Source organism: Calypte anna, chromosome 2 (assembly GCF_003957555.1).
Source record: "Calypte anna isolate BGI_N300 chromosome 2, bCalAnn1_v1.p, whole genome shotgun sequence".
Lineage (NCBI taxonomy): Eukaryota > Metazoa > Chordata > Aves > Apodiformes > Trochilidae > Calypte > Calypte anna.
This window is the reverse complement of record NC_044245.1, coordinates 52,320,157-52,333,036: the sequence shown is the minus strand read 5'-3', so window position 1 is coordinate 52,333,036 and position 12,880 is coordinate 52,320,157. Positions and strand designations below refer to the sequence as shown.

General features: G+C 37.1%; 1 protein-coding gene across 23 annotated transcripts in view; it reads right to left on the bottom strand.

The window, feature by feature from the left end:
* The window catches only part of CLASP2 (cytoplasmic linker associated protein 2), a 137,337-nt gene that overhangs the window by 115,051 nt on the left and 9,406 nt on the right, over positions 1–12,880 (bottom strand). For all 23 annotated transcript variants that reach the window (XM_030444450.1, XM_030444458.1, XM_030444452.1 and 20 more), the window contains exon 2: positions 8,527–8,605. In XM_030444450.1, coding sequence (XP_030300310.1) covers positions 8,527–8,605 — 79 coding nt within the window. The remainder of the gene's footprint in view (positions 1–8,526; positions 8,606–12,880) is intronic.

Below are 12,880 nucleotides of genomic sequence, written 5' to 3'. Positions count from 1 at the left end.
CCTTTTGTTAAACTTTAACAAGACTTCCTCCTGCTAAGGCAGAAATATGAAGCTTTTGAGTTTGGATTCTCACTCACAGTTCCCTCTCTATTCCTTCTCTCTTGACCAATTATCCCTGCTCTTTCTAAGTGTGCCCATTTTGTGTACACCCTCTTACACCTACCCATTTCTGTGAACCAATTTTAGATAGTCCATGTCTGCTCTACTGCAGATTTAAAAAAAAACCAAAACACACAAAACATTAAGCAAATAAGAATCTTTACCAAGGAAACACCAATGCTGGCAAAAAAACTGTTACTAACAACTCTTACTGTCTTACACATTAAGAGAAAAGGCTTTGAGGAGAGAAACAGCTTAAAACCTAGGCAGCAATATCTTCCTAAGTGTTCTCAGAAACCTTGCCAGCTCAGGCAAGGACATTAAACAGCTGCCTCTGCAATTAGAGCAGTGTCTGTTCTTCTGAGCAAGATGCATTGGATAAAAAGGAATCCCACACAGGCTCCATACAGGGTCAGCAATAGGGCCAGTGGGACAGAACCACAAGGCCAAGGATTACTTCTAAGCAAAGAATCATTACCAGGCTCTCCAAGAGGGCTTCACTGCTCCTCTCCCAATACTCCTCTCTTCCCCTGAGGATACCAAAATAAGTTTAATCAAAAGTCATCCCAGGCAGTAAAGTGCCTCCTTGGGTTTCCCCAGAAGGCAACTAAGAAAAGGTTTAATGGGATTAATGAGATACACTCTTCACCACCAGGAGTAGAGGGGAAAAAGAAATTTCTTTTTTAATATGATACATTCATGAATCTACCAACATCTCTGTCTCAAGAACATGATAAGAGAGCCTTCAAGTGTGACAACCTTTTAAAGGTATATTAGACTAGCAAGAAACCTAGACAGTACATGTCTAGACTGTTCATGTAATCTTCTGATTTTTTTTTAGCTCTAGGATATGTTTTCACAGAACTAGTATTAATCAAAATCAAACACTAACCAAGGCAGGTGAGGATTTCTCTAGTCCTGTTTAATGGCACTGGATTTCAAGGCATCGCACAGTGAAGTGCCCACAGACAGCAAGCAGATGGTACTCTAAATCACAGCCTATCATTCCAGCATGGATCACTTCAGGTAAAATTCATTCCCACTACTACTAAATTACAGTGCTAGCCAGCCAGGACACAAAGAGATTTAAAAGGCTGCACAGATTATTTTTTTTCTAAAGCTTTAGGGATTCTGTCACCAAGATGAAAAGAACTCACAGCTTAAACCAGCTATGCAACTTGCTTTGATCATTAACTATAGATGGAACCCAAGAAAACTTAAAAGTTTTCTGAGATGTTGTAAGAAGTTCATGGTTTTCTAAAATTCAAGAATACACAAGCAAATAAAAACATCTAATCTGGAGAAAAACATGAGTAATGGACTCTCATCTAAAAGCCTTTACTAAGAAAGTCTGAAATAGTCAACATTGTACTGTTTAAGAAAATCCTACAGCACATAACCAAAATAGCTTTTCCTGAGGTCAGTAAGCAGTAAAATGCAAAGGCAGTATCAGACAGAACATCTGACTTGCATTAAGATGCAACAAGGTATCAGTGAGACGACATCTCTGGCATAAATAGAAGAGCATGCTTTATATTATCAGAGCAATTCAATGTCTTGAATTATTTGATTTCAAAATTTTTACAAACATCTGAGATTGGTCAATGTAGTGAAATGAGGCAACCAGGTGCCACTAATTGCCAGGGACTGAGCATGAGCTTGTGTCAAGCCCACCTGTGCCTAGTTAGGGTGGGCCCCCACTGCATATGAGCAGGACGAGGGGGGCAATCCTAATCAGGCACAGGTGGGCTTGACACAAGCTCATGCTCACTCCCTGGCAATTAGTGGCACCTGGTTGCCTCAATTCACTACAGGTCATACTCAGAGCAAAGACATGGGCCAGATGATCCTGAAGGTCCCTTACAGCCTAAATTATTCCAGGTTTTAGCTTTAGAGTTCTGCAAGCATTGCTCATCTGGAATCCTACAGTGAATCATGCTATTAGTCTCATAATTTAATTAATAAAAATTTAAAAACAAAAAAAAAAAAAAAAAGGAAAAAATACTACAAAAACATCGATCCGTTCATAAAACCTTAAGATTCAATATTTTTCTACATTTTATATATCCATGGTAGCTCATGCTAAAACAGTTCTTGGTTCTCACAGTGTTGAGGAAAGCATTTCTCCATCTTGTGTTAGAGCCACTTACTGAAGAGTCACGTTGGGATTAACTACATGACTACGTCTTTTCCATCCAAAAAAAATCCAGTCATTAAACAGAATAAAAAGCAAAAACTAAGAACTAGGGTGTCACTTATCTAAATGTAGTCTTACTCAAACAAGTACTTCAGAATTCTTGCACCAAATGCTTTTAATCCAAATTCACTCAAAAAATTAATGCACATTGCAAGTCCTTAAAACTGCTTTAAAATGATTCAGGCAATACACTTGCAAGCCTAATTATGACACCAGATTTGAAAGAGCACTTAAATTATTCTGAAGAGTCTAACTTAAAGGTTCTTCCAACAGTTCTAGAAGGCACCTGGCAAAGAATTTAAAACACTTCAAATTGGTTTCATGTGTTCGTATATGGCACTACAAATATCTTCCAGAATTATTTTTGCCCATTGGTTTCTTTTTACAGTAAGAATTTCAAACTGCTATTACACATATGAAGACATTTACATATGGGGGCTTGGGGTGTAAAATCTGTATATTCAAACTTGTACATAGAGAAATATGTGTATCTGGCCTTTCTTAAGTGTCAAGTATCTCTAGTTTTTTGCAGATAACTAGTATATTTTTCAATATCTTGCAAGGTTGTACGTGAAAATTAATGACAATTGTGTCATAGACTAACACATTAAAAATTAAACATATTCCATATACCTTTACTGTACCTTTTCTTTTCCCATTCTTTTGATAGTAAATAGAGGGAAAAATAACATTCACTTCTTACAGAAAAAAAAAACTGCAAGCATGAGTAGAGATTTTCCCAGAAACTCCTATCTAGGCATATGTGCCCCAGAACTCTAATATACTTTTATTTCTGATATATAGTATTTTAGCAATTAATGCCATAATTGCATGGGAAAAGAGGGTAATTATGTGCTCTCGTGTAATCACTTTTAATTACAGAACAAGCTGTAGTTTTAAATACTGAAAGATATAACACTCAAACACTCCTTTATCTCCTGTATTCTTCCCAGAATATAGCCACATGGTCCTATGTACTAACACATACCCTGACATTCACTGTATATTTATATTATTTTCAAGCAGCTTCACTAGAAGTATTAAAAAAGATATTCCAAATTTGCATGTCCAAGTTCCTAGCACACTAATGACAGCTGCAGAGAGCATGCAATGTGGTTAATCATTAAAGGATAACACCTGGGAAGAAAGTTACTGCAACATTAGATTGTTGCCTAGGAAACTGAATTAAGTTGCTTACCAGACATTATATTTCAATACAAATGTCAGTACCATTCTCTTCAGAATACTGGATAGCATCTGTCCTACAACTATTGTATTGGTTTTGCCCAAATCTGATTTATGGCATAAGTGTAAGCTATAAAGATGGAAATAATGAAGTATTAATGGTTTTAAATTCTTTGCAAAAAGCCTGCAATGCTTGTAGAGGTGAATATACTGTCACAATAGTTATTTTTCTCTGCACTTAAAGATATCTATCTCCATCATTAATGAACAGGAAATTAAAAAGGGGGAATAATATTTTGCCGTGCTACAATTGGGTAATACAGTATTATACTTAGTTTGCTTATGAAGTTTTGAATCATGAATAAAAACATCCTAGGATCACCAAATCTAACATTCTTTATTGAGAGAAAATACATATAAGATTCCAGGTATCTTATGACAAAATACCATTGTAAAAATTAAAGTTCTCCTAGAATTTAGGATTTCTTCTATTTTAAAAAACAGAAAAAAACCTACTTATTTTACATATACATCTTCCTTTACTATATTCATGGTGCAATCCTCATCTTCAGTGAGAATGCAAGTACCTACAATAATTTAGTGCAATGAGAAGTTAATTGTATTTTTAATATTTTGAAGCAATAAACTGTCTGAAAAAGTTACATTATGCTTGTCTTCAAAAAAACCCATACATTTATTTGACCAAAACAAAGTGAACACTCACTATATAAAATACTAAGACTTCCTATGAAGCTATAAGAATGTTACTTAGTTGAAGTATTTTTGCTTCCAAATTATCCAACTTTTTCAGGCTTAAATCCATGGTCTTTATTTTCTCCTGCCATTACCTGTATTAACTGTGAATTTGCAATGCATTATTAACTAATTCATTGACTGTAGTCACATCAAAGAGTGGCCTAACTGGATGTAAATAAGATTAACAAGATTAAAAAGAAAAATGTTAACATGGCAACTTGCTCAGATTAGTTGATTCTTCTCAAAATGCTTAACTATGGAAACTTTGTAGAAGTTTTAGGGGAAGGGAGAATGCTCATTTTTTCCTACTTCTAAGCAATTTTCATCATTCGGATGTAATGAAGAAGTTATATCTAAAACCTGAACAGCACTCCTCACAGCATTCTCCTGGAAAATGTGGCTGCTCACAGCTTGGATGGGTATGTGCTTCTTTGGGTAAAAAAATGGGCTGGATGGCCATACCCAAAGAGATAAATCCAGCTGGCAGCCAGTCACACATGGTGCCCCTGAGGGCTCAGTACTGTTCATTATCTTTATCAGTGCACCCTCAGGAAGTTTGCAGATGACACTAAGCTGGGAGGGAGTGCAGAAAGGTTCAGCAGAGGGATCTGGACACACTGGATTGATGGGCTGAGGCCAACTAAGATTCAGCAAGGCTGGGTCCTGCACTTGAGCCACAACCACACCATGCAATGCTACAGAGTTGGGGAAGAGTGGCTGGAAAGCTGCCTGGGGTAAAGAACCAGCTGGCTGAATTTGAGCCAGCAATGTGCCCACATGGCCAAGGACAACAGCATCCTGGCTTCTACCAGAAACAACACGGACAGCAGGGCTAAGGAAGTGACTGTCCATCCTTCTTCAGCACCGGTGAGACCACACCTTGCAAACTGTGTTCAGGTTTCAGCCCCCCACTGCAAGAAGGACATTTCCATGATGGATGGTGTCCAAAGAAGGGCAACGAAGCTGGTGAAGGGTCTGGAGAACAAGGCTAATGAGGAGCAGGCAAAGAAACCGGGGCTGTTTAGTGGGGGGAAATGAGGAGAGACATTATTGGTCTCTACAACATCTACTTGAAAGGAGGTTGTAACAAGGTGTCAGTCTCTTCTCTCAAGTGACTGGACAAGAGGAAATGACCTCAAGTTGGAACAGGAGGTTTAGACTGGCTATTAGGCAAACTTTCTTCACTGGAAGAGTTAGCAAGCACTGGAACTGGCTATCCATATGATTGGTGGAGTCACTAGTCTGAGAGGTTTTAAAAGACATGCAGATGGGCTACTTGGTGACAGAGTTTAGAGGTGGACTCAGCAACGTTCAGTTTATAGTTGGACCCTACAATCTCAAGGGTCTTGTCCAACCTAAGTGATTCTACAATTCTACTTTCTTCTGGCATCCGTAAAGAGCTCACTATGGCTAGAGTTAGTACACGTGGTCAGCTAGGGCACAGAAAAGACAACACAACACAAGCTCCTATATGAAGAAGTGGTACTTCATAAACTTGTAAGAGGTCTCTGCAGAAGAGTCGTGCAGCATGCACCTCACGTAAGAAGAGTGCAGCTGGATTTTCTCCTAGTGCTCAAGAAGGAGTCTCACAGGAAGGAAGGCTACACAATAATAAAGGCACAAAGAGATACCACCCTGGACAGTGGACCCTAAATCCATCATCACTGCACAGAAGACAGACTGCTGCAGTGGACATGAATATATTGGGTCAGTTTTCAAGAAGCAGCTATGTAACAAAGATGAAGATTATCAATAATTACAAAAGAATAGATGACATAAAAAAACTAAATGTAATTAGGCCACCGTAAACCGCATATGCTCTATCTGTGATGTTATGGCTTCCTCAGCTCAGAAGTACTACAACAGAAAGACACTTAAAGGGGAAACAAGAACAAGCAAAACTCCAGAACCATGTGTATACAAGAAACAATTAGACCAGGACCCTTACCCTAGGTAAGGATGGAGCAAGGACAGCAAAGGAGAGGCACAGCAGAGATTCATAATGTGAAGACTGACAGTCAAGAAGAAATGCCAGCTCACCTCTCTAACACAGGACCTAGCAAGCATCATTTATCAGCCAGCCAGTCCTAAACAAGAGTTTTGCATAATTAGGCATTACTACAGAATACTGTAGAAGCCAAAGATCTATGTGGGTTCAAAAACTAAACAGATAAACTGCAATAGAACAGGGAAACAGAGGAGACACTGAAGATACCATCTGCCTCAGCTGGCCCTAACCTGAGAGACTACTGACAGATAAGGGACTGTAATGAAGGAATTACCAGTGTGTGTCCATCCTGTCCTCATAAAGAGTCTGTCCTTATAAACGGATCATTGTCAGACACAAGACTTTGGCCTGACTTACTGAAGGCACTCTCTGATTACATTAGCAGCCAAATCTCTAGAATCAACAGAACATGATTTGGGAAGCTGCTGGTTCTTTAAGTTTTGTTGAAGGAAGCAATTCTCTAGCTCACCAGTGTCGTTTTAAATCTTTTCATAAACTCTGGGCTATCCATACTCCCAAAGATTTGCAGTAAAGTTTTTGTATTACTGCTTCACTGACAAAAACTGAAAATCATCCAAATTTTGTTTTAGGATGTGTTGTTTATAAGACTTACATTAAGACTTATTTATACTGTAAATCACTCTTTCAAAAAGTCATCTAAAATAAAGATAGCTATCTGTCTTGACCGAAACTAACATTTCAGTGTCTGCTAAGCTGATAAAAGGCAGCACAACAGTGTCTTACATATTCAGCATAATGCACTTTACATGTTTTGATCCTAGAGATGCTAAGAAAAACAATTTTGGTTGAAGTCACATCTACTCAGGTTTTCTAAGAAGTACTTGTGGAATACACAGGTTCAGACATCTATTAATGTTACACAATTGTTGGTCACCCAGTGCACTACTCTTTGGGGGTTTTTAAATATAAATACAACTAACTACCAACATTTAAATCTTTAATTTGCTCATAATCCCAAACTACTCAAATACTGGGGCAAAAAAATAATGCTTTCAAGATATTTTCAAATATTTCAGACTTAAAACACCAAAAAGATAAGAAATTAAAACGCTTGCCAACACTTAATAAAGTTGCTGGAATTTTAAGATCTACACACCACTAAACCAGAAGAGAGTAGAACTCTGAAGTCAAGCACTGTTTGTAGCTACAACTGGAGACTATTCAGAAATTAATATTCTGCACAGCACCATTCACCACTAGTTCCCTTACACCACTCTAATACAAAATTAACCAGCCAAAGAAGAATCCTCTTCAACAGATTCCAACTCTCCAGCACTCTGCTGCAGTAGTTCTGCAGCATTCTGGAACATGCTTCCAATTAATTTAGTTATCAACTTGTCACAAACCATACTTTGTATATCTAAGCTTCCAAATTTTGCTCATTTCTTACTCTTAAATACAATCTAGACATATAAAGATGAGGAAGCTCAACATTTTGGCAATTTGAGATAGCTGGGGATGTAGGAACAAAATGCAAGATAGTTCACATAAATTTCATTAACAGACATTAAGCTAGGAACTTCTGTTAAAAATAGCCAGTGATATAAAACCAATGTTAATGTCCCAGTACCACTCTTTTCGAGGACAGCAGTGAAATAAGCTGAACAGCATCATTTGCTCACACCTCCCAGAACAACTGTTTGATACTCAGGCATACATAGAACCACTACTCTGCATTCAAGTAAATATGTCACACAAGAATAACAGCTAACACATTTTTTTCATCCCATAAACAGACTACATAAATAAGACTACTAAATGCAACAGCCCAGTTCTCTAACATGAGGTGGACTGCACAGACCTGAGACCACAGACTTCAGCAGACATAAGGCTCTAATTAATCTGCAAATAAAGCCTTCTACACAAGGCTCTAATTAAAGTCACTTGCAAATAAAACTTTCTATCTTTAGCACAAGTTAAAGGTAACACTTCTGTTCCAATGTCATTTTTAGATAAGTGTCTTGGGAAGCAGTAAACAAGTGCATAGCATGGAAATGGTAAGCAACTATATAGCATGAAACTAATTCCTGTAAAGATATTCCAAGAACCTTTAAAAAATCCCAACCACCACCAAGAAATCAATGATTGCATTACAAATAAGTACTTATAAATTAATACAAAATTATTTTAATTACAACACCAATAAGATGCTTACCAATATATTATCATTAGCTCAGAAAGCTTTAGGTGTTGGACTTCAACTCCTAAGCATGGGTTTTTTACATTTTGGTCTTAAGAAAAAAAGTTGCATTTCACTTACCAGTTCCTATATAGGATTTAAAGCGTCCTGATAGTCTGCTGACAAAGGCACCTAAAACATCTAATCCCAGTAATGCTACCTGTTGAAACAAAAGCATTAGATTAAGAAAAGTAAATCACTCATGTATTCTTTAGAATTTGTTTTTAGAAAATTGGACATACATATAAAGCCTGCTGCAGGACTGTCTCCTAATGTACATATAAATTAAGTCTCCAGTTAGACAGCTGATAATTGCTTGAAAGCTTTCATTAAGACTAAAGTTGTCAGAGTATGTTTGGAATGGGTCAAGCATATTTACATCTACCTGAGCAGTTTAGATTTTTCAGTACTTTTCTTAAAACAGAAAGTAAATATTTAAAAACAAATGGTTTAGTATTTTCAACTTGAAATTATGAAAATTAAAATTAATAATTATGAAGATTAAAGAGTTGGAAGAAGGTCTTTCACACACCCCTCTCTGGGTCACATATTAGGACTGCAGTTTTGTTCCTCACTTTCTTTGAAAGATTACTTTATATGTCTAATTCAGTATTAACTGAAAATCAACTTTCTTTTGAATCAAGTACCAGTAAGGCTTTAGGCCTTACCTCCTCCTCTACCAGGTTTTTAAACAGCTGAAAGAAACATAACAATATATCTTTACAACAAGAGTAGGTCTACAGAGTTATCAGGCTCAGAAAAAGCAAACAACTTATAATGCAAAACTAACTAAGCCCCCAAATGTAAGTACTAATACAGACTGGAAAAAAGAAAAAAAAGCAACATGGTTTAAACAGTTTCCCAGATGCTAAGAGTTTACTTCAATCTGGCAATTTAGCTCATCCACTAAGGTCATTACATCATTTTCCAAACTCTCAAAAGAAAACAAGGGAGAAGCTAACACTGTCTTTTTCCTGGCAGTTCAGATATTTGTCCACTTGCTCGTTAAGCCAGGGAAATTTTATTTCTCTTCATTTTCTCTTGTTTAAAAAAAAAATAAATATATCAGACAACAAAAGCAAGTTCAAAATATTACTGAAATTGTATGGAATTTCCCATCTATGAACAGAAATTAGATGAGGGGACAGTATCTGCTAATGTAGAAACAAAAACATCAGAACTGACTAGGTAAGCTACAGGATTTTAAGAATTCAATACATTTTTTTTCACCTTTAACTATCCTAAATACTGTTCAAAGACTCCGCTCTTAGTTTCCAGCCTTAATTTCCTTAGGAACGCCAGAATCTGCATTTTCACACCTTGTAGTTAGGGCAATGTGCTGCCCATGAAGGTGCAAATGCCAAAGGAAGCTTGGACATTCCAACAGTTTTTCCTCCTCTTTATTTTCTAGAAAGACACAGACTGCACATTTTTTCCCACAAAGAAGTGAGCAGAATTATACTCCTCTGCTAGCAATTTATTTTCAAAAAACTTGGAATCACATTTTTTTTGATGACTGTTTCCTTAAGATGCTTTTCTGTCACAACTGTCCATACTAGACAACAGGCCAAAAAAAAAAAAGGACTGGTGATGAATATGAACACACATGGCCCATGCCCACAGAATGACATGAGCCTTGTTTCCAAAGGAAAATAAATAAGGCCTCAGTAGCATCTAGGATCTGGAGCAACTGCATAAGTAATCAAATGTTAATAAAATCAGTGTTAGTGCAATAGATCTCCTTCTAAACAGGCAGTACAAAACTTACCTGGAAATTTACACAATTTTATTATGTAATAAAACAAAGAATAGCAAACACAGGTGCATGGCATCACTGGTTCAAATTCATATATTGCCACCAAGTGACTGCATCTATGGCTTAAGATCAGTAAACAGAATACTTCAACTGATAACTTAGAGGGAAAAAATATGACTCAGCTTGGATGGTAATGAAAAGGCCCACCAAAAGTTCTCTCCTTTAATGTTCTTTTCCAAACAGTCAAGCTATACAAGAGAAAAATCTTAATCTAAAAGGTCCTGTGTGAAAGAAATAAGAAATTAATTCTAGATATACATTGTTTCCCTATGCTTCTGCTTCCTGATTACAAGCCCCACTTTATACTGGCCTTCCAGTGACAACTTTCAAAATAACCTTTCCTGTGCCAGTGTTTTGTACAAACAGCAGTCCTTCCTTCTGTAAAGGTACCTACAGAGACTCACTTCTCCACATTTGATTATCGTTCAAAATTACCTCTTCAAGACCCATTACATTCTTAACAACAGCAGTTCAGATATTTAAACAACCAAGGCACTTAGAGCTGCTTTGTATTTTTACTACAGATCTACTTTTTAGTAAACCTACAGAAAAGTTCAGAGTAAGATGAGGAATATTTCTTGATTAATTCCTCCAGTGCTTTGCATCTAGAGTTTGGAGGGATTTTGTGTAGGATTTTTTGGTTTATGGTTTGTTGGGTTTTTTTGTTTGACGTTTTGTTTGGTTTTTTGTTTGGGTTGGTTTGGTTTTTTGTTGGGTTTTTTGGGTTTGTTTTTGTTGTTGTTGGGTTTTGTTTGTTTCTTTATTGTTACTGGGTTGCTTTGTTTATTTTGCGTTCCCCATCCTTTTTTTAGCTCTTCTCCCCCCCCCCCCTCCACCCCAACCCTCCCCCTTGGTTGGGGATTGTTTGTTTTAAAATATCACCTTGGTAAAACATTTGTAGATCTATATGCCTAAGGGTCAGAATCTTAATAACTATTAGAGAAATGGCTATTCATCCTACCATGACTGTAATTGTCCACAAATCCGATCACTTGTATTTCATTTGTCTATGAGTATTTTATTTTGATCCAGAGCACCCACTGAGATAATGCCTGCACATTCCATATTTTTTGTCCCTCCCTGTGACTGGCTTATGTTTTAATCACCTCTTGTAAGATCAAGTCACATCCATCTTAACCATACAAGCAGTTGTCAAAACGCTGTTGGCACTTTTTATCAAAGATTTACTTAATGAATGGCAGCAGGGATTCTACTTCAGTAATTAGTGTACAAAAGCTACTGTAGTAAATACAATCTATTTAAATAGCCTGATGAGTAGGCTTGTCTTGTGATGTCCTTACTGTATGAAAACACAGTTCCAGCTGCTGGGGATGAAACAGAGCTTTTAAAAGTTACCTTTCTAGGTCAGAGTAACATAGACTAACCTTGGCTTTAAGAAATGTGAAAGTAGCAAAACCGTGTGAAATTCTCACCTCTTTAACAGTTATTAATCCAGAATCTTTACATGTAAGAGGCAAGGGAACAGGTTACTACTCTCATACTGCTCTTGGACAACATGATGGTAATTCTTTAGTTCAAAGTTCCTCTACAGTCTGGAATTTTGGAAAGATAACAGCTATGAAACATAAAGCTAACTTAAGAGTTTGAAATTATGTGACCTCAGACTAGAGGTAATGGGAAACTGCTCGAGCTACAAAATTGGCTTTCTTTCTACATTTTAAAACAAGTTAAGTTGAAGCATACCACTGCAAAGTATACGAAATAAACTGTTTGTAAATGAGTCTTAATATTTCTCTGCTTTGATACACAATGTTCTGAGTTTCAGCACCTTCTGGTAAGTTCATGTGATATTCAAGCAGCCCTTTGGAAGGAATCTTTACCAACTGAAAACGGGGTCACATAACCCTTAAAGAAAAAAAAAAAAAATCACAAGTCCAGAGAGAACAGATCTACAAGAAAGAAGTTCCAAGCTCTCAGACACTGTGTGGGACCATGTACCAACACAGGTTCTCCACTATCAACAGAAAAACATCTCGACAGCATCATGGCTCTTTCCCCATCAGCTTCAATGAGGGATGTGCTTTTTCTGGGATTCAAATCACTGGATCTGTTTCTCACTCTGCATTCATTAAGCCTTTTGTCTGCTGCTTAGAAAGAGCCTTTATATGTTGAGACTGATTCATCAGCTCACTATTGTTTGACACATTTAAACACTGCTTTTGAAGTTTACAGTGAAAAAGAAATTTAGGCTTATTTGAGCTGGAGTTGGTTAGCTGTTGAGCTACTCTTTAACAAGCCAATTTAAGAATGTTCTTGACTTCTCAGATGACAACAAAATTGCCAACCCAACTGTGAAATACTTCATCTGTCCTGCAAAGGACCAGAATCTTTAGTGAAATCAAGATGTTACAATAAAAATGTGATTACAAATTGAGCCAGTCATAGAAATTAAGCCTGTTTCTTGCTCTGCAGCTTGTTCCTTTCCCAGATCTCCTACAGACTCTTTCCAGCACTGCCACTACTCTTCTGCAACTTGCAGGTGTCTAAGCCTTTCCTAGGAGAATAAATCTTGTCCTTCAAACCATACGTGGTTATTCAAGCAATGTTACTATTATTGTCACTGTGATTTCCCATCTCTGTGGAGGACCATCTGGGGGC